The sequence below is a fragment of the Mobula birostris genome, chromosome 1, assembly GCF_030028105.1.
Source record: "Mobula birostris isolate sMobBir1 chromosome 1, sMobBir1.hap1, whole genome shotgun sequence".
Taxonomy (NCBI): domain Eukaryota; kingdom Metazoa; phylum Chordata; class Chondrichthyes; order Myliobatiformes; family Myliobatidae; genus Mobula; species Mobula birostris.
Genome location: NC_092370.1, coordinates 86,519,417 through 86,541,332, shown reverse-complemented (window position 1 = coordinate 86,541,332; position 21,916 = coordinate 86,519,417). Strand labels below are relative to the sequence as shown.

General features: G+C 39.5%; 1 protein-coding gene across 5 annotated transcripts in view; it reads right to left on the bottom strand.

The window, feature by feature from the left end:
* Positions 1-1,982: 1,982 nt before the first annotated feature.
* ldlrad4a (low density lipoprotein receptor class A domain containing 4a) overlaps positions 1,983-21,916 on the bottom strand; it is a 288,649-nt gene continuing 268,715 nt past the window's right edge. For all 5 annotated transcript variants that reach the window (XM_072258512.1, XM_072258507.1, XM_072258530.1 and 2 more), the window contains 2 exons: positions 4,989-5,045; positions 1,983-2,954 (listed from right to left, as the gene is read on the bottom strand). In XM_072258512.1, the coding sequence (XP_072114613.1) occupies positions 2,418-2,954; positions 4,989-5,045 (594 nt within the window). In that variant the 3' untranslated portion in view covers positions 1,983-2,417. The remainder of the gene's footprint in view (positions 2,955-4,988; positions 5,046-21,916) is intronic.

Genomic DNA, 21,916 nt, shown 5'->3' with positions numbered 1-21,916 from the left:
TATATACATAAAGCTTTTCCTTTGTGTACAAAAGGCAGAGTATTAGATATTTGGTGACATACGAAATGTACATTTTAGCCCAGTATGTTGTTCACAGCATAGTGATCATCATTCATTTGGACACACCTGCCCTCGCAAATGGTTCTTTTTAAGCACAACCATGCATTATGTGTGGGAAGGCTCTGAATCTTTGCTTGCCACATTATAGCTTTTGCATGGAGCAAGAGGAGGAGGGCATGTGACAAGATAGGAAAGTAATCATTTGGCATGTGGCACAAGCAAAGCACTTTATAGTGCTAAACTGTAATGATTAATTAACAACACACTGATGCCATAATAGGGCCTTTGCTAAATTATTGGAAAGAAAACCCACCATAATCTGCAAGAGTTGTAAGTTATAATAATGGAGTAACCATCTCACTTTTACTACACACACAAAATGCTGGAGGAATTCAACAAGCCAGGCAGCCTCCTGATGAAAGGGCTCAGTCAAGGTTTATTCCCCTCCATAGATTCTGCCTGACCTGCTGAGTTTTTCCAGCATTTTGTATTGCTCGAGATTTCCAACAACTGCAGAATCTCTTCTGTTTATAGCTCACTTTAATTTGTTTTGAACAACCATTTTATACTATTTCCATTTTTATAACCAACTATGAAGTGCATGTAAAGTCATCTGTAAGATACGAACTAATGAAGGTTAATATCTTCCTATTCCCATTCTCATCCATCAGGTAGTAATATGTAACCAAGAGTAGTGAAAATGTAAGCATTGCTTTTTGAATACATATTGCTTCCTGCTAAATATCATGTATCTCAGCATTCAGTCACTTTTAAAAGCTATTTTCTGAAAGCAGGACCATCTCTCAGATATTTTTGTTTTCCATGGACTGTAAAAGTACATCAGTAAAGTAGTGGGAAGAATAGCAGAATTTAATGACCTGCAGCTGTTCTGTGTTTTTAACTAAAACTTCTTTAAAGATTAAGGAAAATTGACTGTGAAAGTCAATAATATTTCAAGTATTTACAGGTAATTTCAAAAGTATTTTTGAAAATCAGTTAACAGTTTAGAATGGGTGCTGCACTCTTAAGTCACCTTTGGAAACTCCCAGAGTGGCTTTCAGTCTGCTCTTGGTAATATTTCATCTGATGCTAATTCATGCATATAAAATGATGATCACATTGAAAATTTTATGTTCCGAATTCACTGGGAACAACATTGCTTTAGTGCTTTGCACATGTTCAACCTTAGTTTTTGATCAAAATAAGCTGTAAATATCTGAAAAATTCCAAAAACAATAGGCAGTACACAGCTTAAATGTGGTTGATACTTTTTGGAAATATTAATTTACATCTTCAGTAAAAAATAGCAGTAGATCCATGTCTAAATTTAACATAGGTCTTAGTCACTGCATATCTAGACTGATCTAGAAATAATCTAAATACTAAGTTCCACCTATAGAACTTAAATCTGTTTTAATTTTTTCTCTGCAGAAATGGAACTGAATTGTTCCATCACATTTGCAAATATTAAGAATTTTTAAGTAATGTAAAGTTTATTTTGCAAACTTACATATTCTACACAATGTCTTTTAACTAATTCCAATGTATTGGGAGAGAAGAATAAGCAAGTGCAAATATGCAAATATCAATCACTGTTCATTCTAAGCTGCTGAAAACTTGGAACAACTGAGCATTAACCTTAAACCAGGTAGGTTTCATGATGAAAAATTTCATCATATTGGTATTACTTATATTTATTGCGATGACAGTCAGCATTTTGTGTCCCTGCATTTGCCATTTCCTGTGTTAGGTTGTCACCAGAAATCACTTCGGAAATGACTCCATCCTCTGAAAATGCTATTCCCCTGTGTCCTTGGTAATTCTGTTCTGATCCACAGGTGCGAAGACAAAAGTGAGATTAAAGCTTGCCATAAAGCAATTTCATTCCCCCTCCCACCCTCCCCAAACAAGAAAATAGTGCAATATTTCAATCTTTCACAAACAAGTTAAATCATTGTGTTTTGTTCTTCCACCTTTGTCATCAATCAAAAAGAATTTAAGATTTTTTGTTTGATAATATCACAAAACTGGCCAAAAACTTCTTAATATAAATGCTTTAAGCATCCAGTTTGGGCAATTCAGTTACTAAAAATCAACCTACAAGGCAATAGAAGAAATTGGTTATTAAGTATCTTTAAAATTAAATAATCCAGATAAAAAACAGTTTGCCAAACACTGCAATTTTGTCAAAGTGGAAGGTAAATTGTTAGGGTTAACATATCATGCACTCCCTTAAAGAAAACAACAGAATTTTGTGTTTGGTTTTACCAACCAATTCCTACAAAGGAACACCTATGTCACTGAAGTCCAGACACACAATGCTCCACCCGTTTCAGTTAAAGCACTCACAGAGCCGGTCAAACCATTTCTCCCATATGTGAATCTTTTCCTTGAAATGAGATGATTGTGTTGTCTTCATTGTTTTGCTGAAATTGGAGTCCATTGTCACCCTGTGGAGATGGTATATTGTGCTGGTGATGGAAGAATGCTGATCCTGGGTAGTGACCCATAACCTCACTGTAAGTGGGTGGTGGTCCTTCCATCCTCCTGTTGCTGCTGTAATTAGTTGCACTTATGCCAGAATTGCTGCTTGGTGGGCGTGGTCCTCCATTATACACAGAGATGTCAATCAAATCACTATCAAAGATAGTTCTATTAGGCGGTGCCCTGACAGACTCACGATTGAGTTCCATTTGCTGTTCTGGATCTCGAAGTTGCAGTGTGCACAGTCCCTGATATGGAGGAGGCTCCTCTCCATCTGATAGTGAAATAGTGGGAGGAAGATCAATTTCATGTTGCACATAAGGATACGTAGGTTGGAAGCGGCTAAGGCGCTCTCTCGGTATGAAAGATGGGGCTGAAAATCTGTCTCTTGATCTTGGAGAATACATCAACTGAAAGCAAGAAAAAAACATTTCAACACTGGATTTGGACTGAAGAAATGAGAACTTTTACATCTTCTTACAGCTTTGAAAATGCAATTGTTTAATGCACCTTTCAGCTTTACACAAAATAACATTAACCATATGTCCATTATGTTGAGCAATAGTACCATTATAAAAATAGTCAATTTAAAAAGAGAAAGTAGTAATCAGCTAATATCAAATCTATCGACTTGCGAGCTGCAGCCACCAACCACCAATATTATTTGGACTTTGCAATTACACATGGCACAAACTAGCTTTGGACTTGTATCTGTTGTGATAGATAGATACCACAACAGACTGATCCCAAAGGAAATTACAGTGTTGCAGTAACATTACAAGTGCACAGATGTACAAATATTAGAAGAGAAAAAAAGAATAAAAAAAGGTTATTTTAAAAATAAACACAAAATATTCTGCAGATGCTGGGGTCAAAGCAACACTCACAACACGCTGGAGGAGCTCAGCAAGTTGGGCAGCACCCGTGGAAACAATCAGTCAACGTTTTGGGCCGGAACCCTTCGTCAGGACCGAAGAGGGAAGGGGCATCCTCTTCAGTCCTGACGAAGGATTCCGGCCCGAAATGTTGACTGATCGTTTCCACGGATGCTGCCCGACCTGCTGAGTTCCTCCAGCGTGTTGTGAGTGTTACCTTAAAAATAAGATGTACAAGATCTACAAGTCGAAGATTACCAAGATTTCCATGTTCACACTGATAAGATGGTAGTGCAAGAATTACTGCAATATTATACAGTAATGGGTGCACATTCATACCATTCAGAAAAGAAGTAATGGTAGTATTGCCCAGGGTATCCATGATAGCAGGGTGTGGTAAATAAAAGTTAATAACAGCCTAACAGGATGTAATGCAGCAGAGCTCTGGATAACAGTAAATTATAGAGTTTTAAGAACAAGTTTTGGAGCTTTAAAAATGAGATGAAATGTAGCATGATTTATAGTATTGGAATAAAAAGTTACCTAAAGAGAAAGGTTAAATTACAAAAGATGAAAATTAAAAGCTAAAAGAAGATTAAAAACATGTAGTTATTCATTTTATTTTAAAAATCGGAGATCCATATATTCCTTGAGACTGCTCTGCCACTCAGAAACACAGTGGGAATAAATAAATCAGTGGGAATCTGATTAGCTGAGTGCCGGTAGCGTTAATGTTGGGCTCCCAACTGCTGATATTCTATGTCAATGATTTGGATAATGTGGTAAGTCGTTGTATGCAAGTTTCTTGATGATATAAAGCTAGATGGCAGTGTGGACTGTGATGAAAATTCAGAGAGGCTTAGGGGACATACAGATTGCGAATGGGAAATGACATAGGTGGAATATAAAATGTTACCTCATCCACTTCGGTAGATTTTTTTTAAATGAGTATTCTGAGTGTTTGAAAGTTGACCATGTTGAGAGAGGTCCAAATGTCCAAGTAAATGAATCACTGGCAGATTAAGTGCAAGTCCAGCAAGGAATTAGGAAGACAACAAAATATTGTCTGTTATTGCAAGAGGATTTGAGAATAAGAGTGGAATAGTTGCTGTAACTATACCAGGACCTAGTGAGAGTGTATCTCCCTATCCAAGGAACAATGTACATCACAGAGGAAGTGTAGCATAGGTTCACTAAACTGATTTCTGGGAAGGATGGGAGCAGCTCTTTTATTGAAGGAGAAATTCAGTAGACTAGGGCTGATCCTCTCCAGAGTTTAGGATAAGAGGCCATTAATTATCTGTTTGTATGATCATATGAGACAGCATGACTATTCTCTCACAAACACAATTAGAAACGTTGAGTTGTCAACCCAGAACGTGAGCTCATCTATCCACAGATGCTGCTTGACTGTGAGTTCTGTTTTCCAGCTTTTCTGTTTTTGTTTCAGATTCCAACATCTGCAGCTTTATTTGTTTATCATTATTCTATCATGTTCCTTTGGTTCACACATTTTATTGAACATATTTATTCCATATTCCCATTACAGAACATTTAGCTAGACCTTACCTCAGAAGTACTGTGACAAGATACTGTGCTGCCGTTTGATGGGCATAGGCACCCTTCCTAATTAAAAGGATAAGTAGTTTACAATTGAGTAATATTTCACAAAATCAGCATATACAAAATGAAAATACTAGTCTTGTCCTTTTACAATTAGTTTCACTGGTGACAGAGTGAATGCCAGCAGTCTGCTGTCCAAATAGCAGTATTGTACTTGGATTAGGATCATTACATTCAAACTCAAACATTAAACAAATTGGCTCTTAGAAATAATTAATTCATAAACAGATTGACACAACAAAGTAATTATATTCCATAGACCATTCTCTATTGATAGATGCTTTTTACAGCACACAAGTATTTCTTGTAATGCTAATTAGAACAAAATTAACAAAGCTTGAAATTATTTTCCTGTTATAATTACACAATAACTATTTACATGAAAATGTAAAAGAGCAAATGACTGTCAATTACAAGAAATTTCAAATCATTTTAACTTTATATTTTAACATCTGAATTTAAAGATACATTAAATTTTAATCCATCATAAGTAATATCATTAGATGTACACAGTTGGCAAAAATTTACTAGCCAATTTTTTAAGCATTTCATAAGAAAACTTAAATGCCTTTAGTACACATATCATATGAATCACCCAGAAGTAAAAATAAATCCATAGTATTTCAGTCACATTCAATCAAAATTTCCATGTTATCTTTTTAGATTTAAGGACAGAGACGTAGTAAAAGGACCCGGCCATCCTGATGGAAATACAAGCCCTGCCACAGAAACAAAGGGTTAAACCATTGCTTACTATGGTCAATTTTGTCTAAGTCTTAAAGTGTTTCTCCACTCACAAACATTCAAAATAATCATAAAGTCAAAAAGAGATAAAGCATGTAAACAGGCTCTTTGGCTTATTAAGTCTGCATTGACCATTAGCCCACTTGCACTTAAAATAAATTACTCCTTTCGATATTCCCCATATTCTCATCAATTTGCCCCAGAATCTACCACTCACTGGGGCAATTTACAGTGGCCAATTAACCCACCAATCAGCACATCGTCAGGATGTTGGAGGAAACTGGAGCACACAGAGGAAACCCACATGGTCACACAGATCGAACCCGAGGTCAGGATTGAACCTGGGGCTCTACCAACTGCATCACTCAAAAATTATTACTGTATATCTTTCCCATTAAAAATGTCCATTAAATAATTTAAAAATGAAATAATAATATTAAGCACTCACAATAAAAATATTTGAATACCATCAATTAACAGGTACATATTTAAATAAATTAATTGAGAAACTGTAGCTAACTGGAACATTTTCTTTTCAGGATTTCCTTTGTATTAAGATGAATTCGGAATAGGAGTGGACCCCTCAGCACCACAAACTTGCTCCGCTATTTCATAAGATTCTGGATGAATTTATTGTAATCACAGCCCTGCATTTCTGAATACCCATGTAATCTTTCCTCCCCTTGTTTTTGTCTACAGTACTTATTAGGCCACTAAAACCCAGATTTGAGATAGCTGATGATTAATATTTGTATGATATGTCTGACAAGAATGAATAAGCACCTCCTCCTGAAACACAATGGCATTAACATTACCAAATCACCACAGGCAGAAGTCCAGAAATTTAACAGAATTAACCACCAAAACCAGAACAGGATGGAAGTAGGTTAATCCATAAATGATTTACCCCCTGACTATCAGCTACAGGGCACATTGAGAGTGCAATGGACATCTCAGGTGCTCAGCACCATCCAGGACAAAGCAACCCCTTTGAGATGCATTTCATCCACCCCTCAAATATTATGCTTCTCCATCATTGCAACAACATAGCTGTATTACATAATTTAAAAAAAAACAAAATGCTCGATATACTCGTGACATCAGGCAGCATCTGTGGGGTGAGAAATAAAGTTAGCCCTTCATATCATTAACCTGATACATTAATTCTGGATTTTCCCTTCACAGATGGTGCATGACCTGCTGATATTTTGATAATTTTCTGTTTTTATTTTGGATTTCCAGCATCTGCAGGTTTTTACTTTTTGATAGCTACGTATAAAATTCACTATTTCTCATGATGTGCTGCAGCAGTTATATGGCTTCTTTCATGTTCACTATGTCACCATTCAAAAAAGACAAAGTAGTCTTTTTTGTTTCCCATTTACAATTACAAACGGTCCTGATTTGGAAATATATTCCCATTTGTTCAAAATTAATGGGTCAAGATCCTACAAATCTCAACCTAACAGCCTGTTTGATGGATCTTTATCAAATGCTTTCTGGGACTTCATATTAACTACAGACATAGACACTCCTGTACCTAAAGCTGTAGTTAAATTTCTCCAAGTGGTCAGTCACTTGGATCCTTAATCATAGATTCTAGAAGCTTCCCCAGAACAGATTATAGACTAACAAATCTGTAATTTGTTAACACAGAATCAGAAGCATGTACAAAATCAGCCTCCTACAGTAATGTCTGGTCAAAACAATTACGTTAAGACAAGGAAACAAAATGGCATGACCTAACAATGGCAATTATCCAATAACTCTCCTTCCAATGAGACTTACTAAGTTGTAAATATTTCCACTATTTTAAAAGTTAGAAGCACAGTTATTGTAAATGTTTGTCATCCATTACCATGATACCACAAAAAGAATTTGCAAGTAACTTAAATTGGCAGTGCAACTATATTACTCATAGTCCATTGATTGAAGATGATTATGGTTGTTGGGAGTCAATCTTCCCAGAAGTTTCTCAAGGTAGTTGTCTTGTACACAGCTATTCTCAGATGTATCATCAACAATGTTTCTTCCACCACAAGGCTACAATTGTAGATTTTGCAAATGATTACAAAATTAATCAGTTCCATTCAAAGTACATAAGAGAATGAAGCATATCTGTATGTTGCAAGACCTGCACACGTGAAGGAATGGGCAAATAATGGCATCCATGCCATAGAAATCCCAAGCAATGTCCATCTGCACCAGTGAAGTTCCAGACGACTGGAGAGTAGATAGTGTTGCTCCTTTATTCAAGAGACACAGCAATAATCCAGGAAAGTATAGGCTGGTGAGCCTCACATTTATGGTAGGGAAGCTATTGGAGAGGCTTCTTAGGAATAGGACTTATTCACATTTGGAAGAACATGGGCTATGTCAGCGTAGGTTTGTGCAGGGCAGATCATGTCCTAAAAATTTGATTGAGTCTTGAGGTGGTGACTAAGGTGATTGATAGAGAGTAGATGAGACAGTAGTGTTTATTTGTAAAGTGTTCTACAAAATCCATTATGGTAGATAATCAAGAAGATTAAGATGTATGGGATCCACAGTGAATTGGTAGTTTGGATTCAAAAGTGGCTTACCCATTGAAGACATGAGTCATGGTGGAAGATCTGTGGCAAGTGGTGTTTTGAAAAGATCAGTGCTGAAGCCTCAGTTGATTGTGATACATCTACATGAATTGAACAAAAATGTAAGTGGATTGGTTAGTAAGTTTGCAAACAAGACAAGAATTGGTGAAGTTGTGGAGGGTGAAGAAGGTCATCAAAGGATGTAGTGGGACATAATTAAAATGCATTATGTGTAAGGTAACAGGAGATGAGATATTGCATCTTGGTAAGTCAGATATAAGGGGAAAATACACAGTTATTGGCAGGATCCTGAAAAGCGTTTACAGTATATACAGAAGGATCTTGGGGTCCAAATCCTTACCTCCCTGAAAGTGGCAATGTAAGTGCATAGAGCACGTTTACCCTGATCACGAGGGATTCAGTCAGGAAGTCATGTTGCAGCTGCATAGAATGTTGGTTAAGCAGACCTGGACTACTGTGTGCAGCTCTGGTTGCCCCATTACAGGTAGGGGCTAGCGGCTTTGGAGAGGGTTCAGAAGCTTTAAGTTGAGAGCTGGAAAGTTTAAGAGGGATGTGTTTTTTTTCAAGCAGAGAAGTAGTAATTGAAGCAGATATGATAATGGTGATCAAGGGGTTTTAAAATGGACAAATGCATATACAAAGAATGGAGGAAATGGGCTTTATGCTGGCAGAAGGGATTAATTTAATTCGGCCTTATGCTCAACACAGACATTGTGGACTGACATCCTGTACTGTAAAGATTCTAGGTTCTAAGACAGAGAATCTTATTTAATTCTGAAAAACAATATCATCACCATTGTTGAGTCCCCACTTCTTGTGGATCACCACTGACCAGAAAATCAGCTGAATCAACCACATAAGCACTGGGTATGTGAATGCACAAAGCTGGGCATCTGGCAGTGAGAGACTCAAATTCCAACACACCAAGTATTTGCTATCAATCTACAGGTCAGGATATTGATGGTATGGAAACACCAATACCCTTGAATGGAAAATCATACAAAAAGTAGTGGATACATCAGAACATAAGAAATAGAATCAAGAGCAGGCCATCTGGCCCTTCGAGCCTGCTCTGCCAATCAATAAGATCATGGCTGTTCTGGCCATGGACTCATCTCCATCTATCTGCCTTTTCTCCATAACCCTTAATTTCCCTAATATGCAAAAATCTATCCAACCTTGTCTTAAATATATTTACTGAGATAGCCTCCACTGCTTCATTGGGCAGAGAATTCCACAGGTTCACCACTCTTTGGGAAAAGCAGTTCTTTCTTATCTCCATCCTAAATTGACTCCCCTGAATCTTGAGGCTATGTCTCCTAGTTCTAGTCTCACCTACTGGTAGAAAACACTTTCCTACCTGTATCTTATCTATCCTTTTCATAATTTTATATGTTTCTATAAGATCTCCCCTCATTCTTCTAAATTCCAGCAAGTACCGTCCCAGGTGACTCTATCTCCCCTCAGTCTAACCCCCTCATCTCTGGAATCAACCTGGTGAACCTCCTCTGCACTGCCTCCAAAGTCAGTATATCCTTCTTCAAGAAAGGAGACCAAAACTGCACACAGTATTCCAGGTGTGGCCTCACCAGTACCCTGTACAGTTGCAGCAATCCCTCTAGCAAAATTCAGTTAAATTCAATCCTTCTAGCAATGAAGGCCAACATTCAATTTGCCTTCTTGATAGCCTGCTACACCCTCAAACCAACCTTTTGCGATGCATACACAAGCACTCCCAAGTCCCTTTGCACAGCAGCATGCTGCAATCTTTTTTTACCATTCAAATTGTAATCTGCTGTTTCATTTTTTCTTCCAAAGTGGATGACCTTGCATTACCAACATTGTACTCCATCTGCCAGACCCTTGCCCACTCACTTAACCTATCTATATCTCTCTGCAGACTTTCCGTATCTTCTGCACAATTTACTTTTCCACTCCACTCAGTTTAGTATCATCAGCAAACTTAGATACACTACACTTGATAATTAATGTATATTGTGAACAGTTGCGTGCCCAGCCCCAATCCCTGCGACACACCATTCACCATTGATTGCCAACCTTTGAACCAACTACAGTAACACCCATGTTACATAAATTTACTTTGAACTTTGATAAAGTATTCCCAATAGCTTGACTGAGTGCAGATCATACAAGAAGCCCAATACCAATCATGAGAAAGTCTAATTGATTGGTACCCCATCCTCTAGCATCAAACTACAGTGACACTGGGTACTGTTTACAAAATGTACTGCCAAGGCTACTCTGTCAATACCTCCCAACCTGTGACTATTACAATCATTGCTGGGTCCAAATCTTGGAGCTTTACTTTGGGAGTATCTTTAATAGTTAGACTTTTCAATGGCAGTTAGGGATAAACAGTATACTGATTTTGCCAATAGAAAAAAAAAGTCTAAAAATTGACCTGCATTCCTGAGAATATTTGAGGTTATTGGGACTTATTCACACCCACTATTCTACATATCGTACTGCTAGACAATTTACTGGTTATCATAAAGGTCCTCATATATTTGATATTTATACTGAATGGCCTACTCCTTTGTAACATTGCTATCATTACTTGCTGGAGTCAAGAAACTGGCCTAATATGCTCAGATGGTAACGTCATAAATTATAAATTTATTGTTCTTTCTAAATTCAAAGTTCCAAAAACATTTCAGTGAAACTAAAATACGTTAGTAAAGACAAGACTGATAAATTAACAGTTACCAGATTAAATAACAAAATCATTAATGCAATGATATCCACTGTGGATACACAAATAGATTGTGCTCATCCAAGGAAAAATATAACATCCTTAACTGACATAATTATGAACCCAAAGGAATTACTCCCACACAGTTGCTTTCTCTAAGAAAAAGCGCTGTAAAGTCTGAGTATGCATACCAACGTGCATTCTTTTATTTAATTAATTGGATTTTATCTGTGGACACTGCTTTTTGAGCATTTTACAGTTGCTTTAACAATAAAATGCTCATTAGGAGGATGTGAAGTTGAAGAAAAAGTATTTACATCAACAATAACCAAATGTGGTTCCGTTTTTTAAATTTCTTATAGAAAGTTCTCATATCTGTTTTATAGTAAAAAAAATTGGTAACTATAATACAAAATATGAATATTTTGTATTTTACTGATTCTTTTAATATAGAAGTTAAAAATAAAACATTCAAAATGTGTACCAAATATATAATTATTTTGAATATTACTAGAACTGTGGAGTGAAAAGTTATGAGACTTGATCAAGCCACTTATAGAGCTAATGAAGCTCAGCTTCTCTGGGACTGTAGATGACAGCCATCAAGAATATAACGTTATTCATCTATCACGGCACTTTTAACCCCACAACATTAACCTTTTCAACCTTTTTCTAAAGTAATTTTTCCATTTCTCTAAGGTGGAGAAATTAATCATAGGATTAAACAGATGTATTATAATATCTATTTTTAAACATGTACACAGGTAAAAATTTACTGTAATTTACTTTGCTAAGTTTCAACTAAACTTTTCTCAGGCTTCCAGCCAGGTACAGGTATCGATTTTAACTGACATTTCAATGACAAACTCTGCCATCTTCATCAGGGATGATGCCTAGGCATGTCTAGTCCGGACTAGACATGCTAGGCATCATCCCTGATGAAGACAGCAGAACTTGTCATCGAAACGTTGGTTAAAATCGAAGCCTGTACCCACCCGGCTGGAAGCCCAAGAAGACTTTATTTATCATATACGCTGGTAAAGTACTAGATCCTTTCTCTTTGCCAAGTTTATTTTTAATATTCATATTCTTTATTATGCATTCACAATGCAAAACTTATGTAAAAATTGCTTTAAAATGTAAATAATTTATGGGAAAAATTTATATTAGCTAATTAGAACAATATACCAAAGATGATTCGTAAACACAACCCAACTTTATAATTTTTAGCAGAGACGTTTATATAGAATCCAGAATACAGAAAAATGTAGCATCCAACTTGAATGGTCTACACCCAGATTTGCACACTATGTGAGCTTCATCCCATTTTACTTGCTTCTTCTCATTTATCCCATAGACCTTTCATACACCTTTTCAACCAGATGCACATCATCAAATCTCTGTACCAATTGTGTGAACTCTATTCCTGGACTCTGCTGGATTAAGGCACAGCATGTAGTTCGTGGATCCTGGTAAAGGTTTGCAAGAATTGAGCAGTTGATGGTTATGGAGAACTGGAACAGAGGATAATCAGCCATGATCATACTGAATGGTGGTGCAGGCTCGAACGGCCAAATGGCCTACTCCTGCACCTATTTACTATGGGTTTTTTTTTTAAGAGGGGTTGAAACCAGCATAGATCAGCCATGATCACATTGAATGGTGGGGCAGGTTTAAGGGGCCGAGTGGCCGAGTCCTATTTTCTTGTGTTCTTATGGGAGGTTAGGAACAGATTTATAGACACAAGAGATTCTGCAGGTGCTGCAAATCTTGAGCAACACACACAAAATGCTAATGGAACTCAGCGAGCCAGGCAGCATCTACGAGGGGAGTGGGTGGCGGTGGAATAAACAGTCAACCTTTGGGCAGAGACCTTTCATCCAGAAACCACATTTGCTTAGAGCAGACTACACAGAGAAAATCAATATTTGATTCATCTGATCTAAATGGGTGCTTATGCTCTGCACAAGCCTACTCCTTCCTTAATCATATGTATCCTTGTATTATTTTCTACATTACGTACTTGTATAATTTACTTCTTGTTAATGCCTTTGCACAGTGAAACAAAATACAGGACGAGGTTACGTACCCCTCAGCAGCATTATGAACAGCAGCTGTGCAGCAGTGACAGCCAAGTGTGTGAAATGTCTCAACCAATACACTTCATAGTCACCAAACACGGAAACACTATGTTTAAAATCTGGCTTCTCCCATGTTGAATAATCACAGCTAGGACAGCATCAAACATATTCACATGAGGTGGATGGTACATCATTCAGATGAAATATTCTCCCTCACCTGCCAAAATGTCTTGGCTCTCATTATGGAGAACTCCAGGCATTATTATGATCATATTTCTGCTCCAGGTTCAAAATAGGATGGTGCAATTAGATTGATCCATTTGTTGTTTGTTATTGCTTGTCTACATAGCCAGTGATAGAAACTATTTAGGATAGGGAATGCTGGGAAGAACATGTCAATTAACTGAATGGCTTAAAACTGGTAGAATACATTGTTGGATCGACAGTATTAAAGTGGCCTGGGCAAAGAAAACTTGAAAGAAGTTGCAGCAAAATCTAAATGGAGCGATATAATATCAAGTTGAATGCTGTGAGAAGTGATATAGTTAAAAAGACAGTTCTGACATAGTAACATATGTGGGATGACTGTTGAGCTAGACCTAGCAAAATAATAGAAGCATAGAGTGAGAGACAGAGAAAAAGAGAAACTTGGACTGAGAAAAACAAAAAAAAAAGATAGATGGCAGAAGCAACACTGAACTATTCTGCCATATCTTATCCTAGTTGACGCTTATCAGAGACGCTGTCTACACTACCGCCCTCGAACATCTCGGACCAGCAACCTGAAGAAACCAAGACTGGTTCGATGAGAATGATGAAGAAATACAGGCACTACTAACGGAGAAACATCAACATTACAGAGCGCATCAGAACGACCCCACGTCGCTAGCCAAGAAAGATGCCTTTACCAACGCAAGAAGAAAGGTGCAGAAAAAACTTAGCGAGATGCAGGACAGCAAGAAGGCCGATGAAATCCAGGGCTATGCAGACAGCCACGACATAAAGCGTTTCTATGATGCGCTTAAGGCTGTATACGGACCCCAGTCCTCCAGCTCCTCACTCCTTCTCAACGCAGATGAGACGCAGCTGCTGACAGAGAAGAAGCAGATTCTGAATCGGTGGGCTGAGCACTTTAACAACGTCCTTAACCGCCCTGCCGACATCAACGACGAGGCCATTGCCCGCCTGCCCCAGGTAGAGATCAACAAGAACCTCGACACCCTCCCCACAGTAGATGAAGTCAGGAAGGCAGTGAAGCAACTCTCCTGTGGCAAAGCGCCAGGACCCGATGCAATCCCTGCTGAGGTATACAAAGCAGGAGGCCCTGTCATGATGCAAAAGCTAACTGTACTCTTCCAGTCCATGTGAAAAAAGGGACAGGTCCCGCAACAGCTGAAAGATACCAGCATAGTCCACATCTACAAGAGGAAAGGCAACCGCCAGTCTTGCGACAACCACCGAGGCATCTCCCTCTTGTCTATTGCGGGGAAGATTCTGGCCCGCGTCCTGCTCAACCGCCTTCTCCAACATCTTGAACAAGGTCTGCTCCCAGAAAGCCAGTGCGGCTTCCGCGCTGAACGTGGGACCGCGGACATGATTTTTGCTGCGCGCCAACTCCAGGAAAATTGCCAGGAGCAACACAGCAACCTCTTCATGACCTTTGTCGATCTAACCAAGGCTTTAGATACGGTCAGCAGAGAAGGCTTGTGGAAGATCATGGAGAAGTTTAGCTGCCCCAGCAAGTTCATCACAATCGTCCGGCAGTTCCACGACGGTATGATGGTGAAAGTTCTGGATGACGGTGACGAGTCGGAGGCCTTCCCAGTGACAAATGGCATCAAACAAGGCTGCGTTCTTGCCCCGACTCTGTTCAGTATGGTATTCTCTGCCATACTGACAGATGCCTTTCATAACTACGAAGAAGGAATCCACGTCAGATACAGGACTGACGGCAGGTTGTTCAACCTTAGGCGCCTGCAGGCAGTTACAAAGGTGCGAGAGACTGTCATCAGAGACTTGTTGTTTGCTGATGACTGCGCACTCAACGCCAGCACAGAGCAGGAGATGCAGCGTGAAATGGACTGCTTCTCACAAGCCTGCGACAACTTCAGTCTCACTATCAGCACTAAAAAGACCAAAGTTATGTACCAGCCTGCCCCAGGAAAGCCATACCAGGAGCCGCGCATCACGGTGAAGGGCCAGAACCTCCAGGCAGCCAACAACTTCACCTACCTGGGCAGCATACTCTCTCGCGCAGTGAACATAGACGCTGAGGTCAACAACAGGATTGCCAAAGCCAGTGCCGCCTTTGGGAGACTCCGTGAGAACGTCTGGGAGCACAGTGGACTCAGCCTTACCACCAAGCTGAAGGTCTACTGTGCAGTGGTCCTTACCACCCTCCTTTACACCAGCGAGACCTGGACTGTCTACAGCAGACACGCCAAACAGCTCAACCACTTTCACCTGAGCTGTCTCCGCAGACTCCTCCACATCAGGTGGCAGGACAAAGTCCCCGACACGGAAATCCTGGAACGAGCTGTGCTCTGCAGCGTCTACACCCTCCTGCTGAAAGCCCAAGCCAGGTGGGCTGGACATGTGGTCAGAATGCCAGACAGCCGATTGCCTAAGCAGCTGCTGTACGGAGAACTGTGTCAGGGCAAGCGCTCAGTCAGGGGGGCATAAGAAACGTTACAAAGACTGCCTGAAAGTGTCCCTCAAAGGCCTGGGTGTCGACATCAACACGTGGGAGACGCCTGCCCTCGACCGTCCAGCTTGGCGCAGCAAGATCACCACAGGAGCCCGTGCAGCTGAAGTCAGGCGCATCATCGAGGCGCAATGAAAGTGTGATGTGCGCAAGGCCCGAGCAGCATCCACTGCCACGACAGCACCCACCCACTTGTGTCCCACATGTGGGCGAGCCTTCAGGGCCCGGATTGGCCTCATCAGTCACCTCCGGACCCACAGCCACCAATCTCCCATTTGACTTTGAAGCCATGATCACCTTCGACTACGAAGGACAAACAACATCCTAGTCGGAAGAGATACCTAAAAACTTAAAGTAATTAAGGCAGCATTGGATGATAGGAGCCTTCTGAAAGTGAATGAACATGAAATTAGAAGAGGATTTGAAGAATCTCTGAATTGCGGATAACTTTGTGAAATAACTATAGTTTTTAAAAATCTGTAGTATGCCCAGTATATTCTTCTTAATCTCTTTGTGGTTAGCAACATCAATAGCAGAAAAGTAAAATGTTAACCAAAACTACTTTAAAAACTGCTTCTTGGTGTAGCAATAAAATACATTATACTTTATACTCTTTTAATATCATTCAACACACAAAATGCTCGATGAACTTGCAGGTCAGGCGGCATCTATGGAGGGAAAAAAACAGATGACATTTTGGGCCAGGACGTTCATCAACACCGGAAAGGAAAACATTAGAAGTCAGAAAAAGAAGCTAGGATAGGAAAGGAAGGAGCATGAGCTGGCTGGCAGATGATAGGTGAATGATGAGAGAAGCTGGGAGGCAATAGGTGAAAGAGTCAAAGAACCGAAGAAGGAATCTGATAGGAGAGGACAGTAGACCATGGAATAAAGGGAAGTGGATCCAGAGGGAGGAAGGTGAGGGTTAGGTCATGGGGGCAGGGAAGAGGAATGAGAAAGGGTACTCAGGGACAAGTGAATTGTGTGGGGAGAAGGGGTAGAGGGAGAGAGAGAAAAAGGGGAAGGGTTTCCAAAAGTTAGAAAAATCAGTAAGAGACTACCTCATTGCAATCACATTGACCTCAACATGGTAGTAAAGGCAGCCATGGACAGACATGTCAATGTGGAAATGGAAAGTGGAATTAAAATGGCTGACCACCAGGGGATCTGGCTGTTGTGGCAGACAGAGTGAAGATGCTCAATGAAACAATCACCCAATGTGCATTTCAGGTAGAGGAGTTCACACTAGGAGTACCGGATGCACAATTGACACTTATAGATTTATAGGTGAAATGCTGCCTCACCTAAAGGGATTGTTCCTAGCTTATCTCATTATTCCAGCATCTGGACTCTCTCAAATCTCTGTAAGTGTTTTCCACTTACTCTTTGAGAATGTTAGAAGTGTTGTATGTAAAAGAGAATTAAAGTTCTTGTAGTAGGTTGTATGATTGTTGAGGTGAATAAAGGTGTAGGTTGAGGCATGAGGTTTGTCGAATTATACACAAGTTGTGCATAGTTAGTTTTTTTTTCTAATTTATTTTTTATTGAAGTTCATCATCAAACAAACATTTCCATAAGATGTATTTCAGATATTGTACATATATATCATATAGTCATATATGCCACAAATCTCCACATAATATTTATCTGAGGTATACACCTATAGAAAAGTGAGGAAAGAACAAGCAAAAGGAGAAAACTGTGTACAAGTACAGAGTGATCTTTTTTCACAACATATTCAGTGATTTGTGAGAATAAAATCAGGCCTATGAGGTGTTATGTAGTTGAACCATTTTTCCCAGTATGAATCAAATTGTTCCAACTTGTGATTAACAGATGCTGTTATCTTCTTCATTTTGTAAATGTCCATTGTAATTTCCATCCATGTGTTTAAAGTTGGGCTCTCCTGTGATAACCATTTCCTGGTAAGAGTCTTTTTACCAGCCACCAGCAGTATATTCATTAAATATTTATCTCTTTTCAACCATTCTTGAGGTACATACCCAAAATATATGGTCTTAATTTCTAAGGGTATTTCACATTTAAAGATGTCTTGTAGGGCATTGTGTATCCCACTCCAATAGTCTTTGATAACGAGGCATTTCCAGAAAATATGATAATGGTTTGCATTTTGATTTCCACAATTTCTCCAGCAAACAGGGAGGTTACTATCATAATGGGATTTCTGAGAGGGTGTAATAAAATACCTTATCAAGTTTTTCCATCGGAACTCCCATTTCTGTGAACTGGTACATTTCCATTGATACCTCCATATTATTGTCCATTCTTCCTCAGATATAATTATCCCTCCTTCTCCGATTTTGTTTTAATGTATGAAATCGAATGTGTTTTAAGATTTGACAAACCCTTATACACACTTGAAATTATTCTACTACCGTTGTCTGAATTATATGCTTTTCTAAATAGCTCTATCAGACATGTACTAGTCTTGGTTGCATTTTTAACCATCCTATCAGCATACTGTCGCATCTGTAAATACCAACATAAGTCTTGTCTTTCTAATAAGACCATAAGACAAAGGAGCAGAAGTCGGCCATTCGGCCCATCGAGTCTGCTCCGCCATTTTATCATGAGCTGATCCATTCTCCCACTTAGTCCCACTCCCCCGCCTTCTCACCATAACCTTTGATGCCCTGGCTACTCAGATACCCATCAATCTCTGCCTTAAATATACCCAATGACTTGGCCTCCACTGCCGCCCGTGGCAACAAATTCCATAGATTCACCACCCTCTGACTAAAAAAATTTCTTTGCATCTCTGTTCTGAATGGGCGCCCTTCAATCTTTAAGACATGCCCTCTCATACTAGACTCCCCCATCATGGGAAACAACTTTGCCACATCCACTCTGTCCATGCCTTTCAACATTCGAAATGTTTAGACCATAAGACAAAGGAGCAGAAGTAGGCCATTTGGCCCATCAAGTCTGCTCCACCATTTCTATCATGAGCTGATCCATTTTCTCCTATTTAGTCCCACTCCCCCACCTTCTCACCATAACCTTTGATGCCCTGGCTACTCAGATACCTATCAATCTCTGCCTTAAATACACCCAATGACTTGGCCTCCACTGCTGCCTGTGGCAACAAGTTCCATAGATTCAACACCCTCTGACTAAAAAAATTTCTTCGCATTTCTGTTCTGAAAGGGCGCCCTTCAATCCTTAAGTCATGCCCTCTCGTACTAGACTCCCCCATCATGGGAAACAACTTTGCCACATCCACTCTGTCCATGCCTTTTAACATTCGAAATGTTTCTATGAGGTCTCCCCTCATTCTTCTAAACTCCAAGGAATACAGTCCAAGAGCAGACAAACGTTCCTCATATGTTAACCCTCTCATTCCCGGAATCATTCTAGTGAATCTTCTCTGTACCCTCTCCAACGTCAGCACATCCTTTCTTAAATAAGGAGACCAAAACTGCCCACAGTACTCCAAGTGAGATCTCACCAGCACCTTATGGAGCCTCAACATCACATCCCTGCTCCTATACTCTATTCCTCTAGCAATGAATGCCAACATTGCATTCGCCTTCTTCACTACTGACTCAACCTGGAGGTTAACTTTAAGGGAATCCTGTACGAGGATTCCCAAGTCCCGTTGCATCTCAGAACTTTGTATTCTTTCCCCATTTAAATAATAGTCTGCCAGTTTATTTTTTCTGCCAAAGTGCATAACCATACACTTTCCAACATTGTACTTCATTTGCCACTTCTCTGCCCATTCTTCCAATCTATCCAAGTTTCTCTGCAGACTCTCCGTTTCCTCAGCACTACCAGCCCCTCCGCCTATCTTCATATCTATCTTTGTTTCTATGAGGTCTCCCCTCATTCTCCTAAACTCCAAGGAATACAGTCCAAGAATGGACAAACGTTCCTCATATGTTAACCCTCTCATTCCCGGAATCATTCTAGTGCATCTTCTCTGTACCCTCTCCAACGTCAGCACATCCTTTCTTAAATAAGGAGACCAAGACTGCCCACAGTACTCCAAGTGAGGTCTCACCAGCGCCTTATAGAGCCTCAGCATCACATCCCTGCTCCTATACTCTATTCCTCTAGAAATGAATGCCAACAGCACTACCGACCCCTCCACCTATCTTCGTATCATCAGCAAACTTAGCCACAAAGCCATCTATTCCATAATCCAAATCGTTCATGTACAATGTAAACAGAAGCGGCCCCAACATGGACCCCTGTGGAACACCACTGGTAACCGGCAGCCAACCAGAACAGCATCCCTTTATTCCCACTCTCTGGTTCCTGCCAATCAGCCAACGCTCTATCCAAGTATGTAACTTTCTCGTAATTCCATGGGCTCTTATCTTGTTAAGTAGCCTCATGTAGCACCTTGTCAAAGGCCTTCTGAAAATCCAAATGTACAACATCCACTACATCTCCCTTGTCCAGCATACATGTAATTTCCTCAAAAGATTGTAATAGGTTTGTCAGGCAGGATTTTCCTTTGAGGAATCCATGCTGAGTTCTGCCTATCTTGTCATATGCCTCCAGGTACTCTGTAACCTCATCCTTGACAGTCGACTCCAACAACTTCCCAAACACCGATGTCAAGCTAACAGGTCTATAATTTCCTTTTTGCTTCCTTGCCCCCTTCTTAAATAGTGGAGTGACATTTGCAATCTTCCAGTCCTCCGGAACCATGCCAGAATCTATCGACTTTTGAAACCTCCAGCCTCCCTGATGGCCACATCTGCGCCAGGTGCACCGAGATGCAGCTCCTCAGAGACCATGTTAGGGATCTGGACCTGCAGCTTGATGACCTACTGCTTATCAGGGAAAGTGAAGAGGTGATAGACAGGAGCTACAGGGAGGTAGTCATCCCTAAGCTACAGGAGTCAGAAAACTGGGTGACTGTCAGGAGAGGGAAAGAAAGTGCCCGGATAGTGGAGAGCACACCACTATCCATTTAAAGAGAAATAAATATTAAAGAGAAATAAGTATTTCTCTTTAAGTATTTCAAAACTGAACAGTGTTCCTTCTTCCATTATATTGCAAAGAACTGTTATTCCTTTAGCTGTCCATTCCTTAAATCTAGCATCCAGTTTATCTGGCGTAAAATCAGAGTAATATGCATACCATTTAAGAATTGCAATATCTCTCTCTAGTTTATATTCTTTTATAATAGTTTTCCATATTTTAAGAGTCCATTTCACCCATGGGTTATCAATAGTATTTATGTAACTTTGTAGGTTGTTATCAGCCAAAATTGCCTGTATGGGGATGGGAAGTATCCCCTCCTCAATGTTTTTTCATTGAGTGTCATATAATGGGTTCCACCAACATATCACAGCTCTCAACTGTGCTGCAAAATAATAAGCTGTAAGAGAAGGTAGGCCCCATCCCCCCTTTTCCTTGGCTAATTGCAAAGTTTTGAGATGAACTCTAAGCCTTTTACCTTGCCGTATATATCTTCATAACATTTTGTTCCATTCATTGAATTGATTTTGATTAATCTCTATTGGTAGGATCTGAAAGAGATATAATAGTCTGGGCAGTATATTCATTTTAATAGATTCAATCTTTGAACTGAGACTAAAAAAAAGGAATTAGGTTCCATCTTGTTATATCTTCCTTAATTTTTTTATATATATAGGCTGATAATTTGCATTCTGATAATTTTGCCAAATCTTTTGGCATAATGATGCCCAAATATTTGAAAGACTTTGTTTGGGTACAGTTAGTTTTAAAAGACAACAAGTACCTCATTAATTGTAACCCAATATAACTTCATTTTAAGAATGTGGCAACAATTTAAAAAACTATTATCTCCATAAAGATAAAAACAGATGCCCACGGTCTGTTAACTTTTTTAAATTAATTGGGAGAAATTGAACTTATCTTCCTTTTCTTGGCTATCTATCCACAAAGGCATTTATTCAAACACTCCCAAATAGTTTAGAAAATAAAAATGTTCACAATAGCAATGGTGATGTTAAAAATCATAGGACTACAAATGTTTATGGATTAAATTCAATCATACACAGAATTACAGAAGAAAGAGT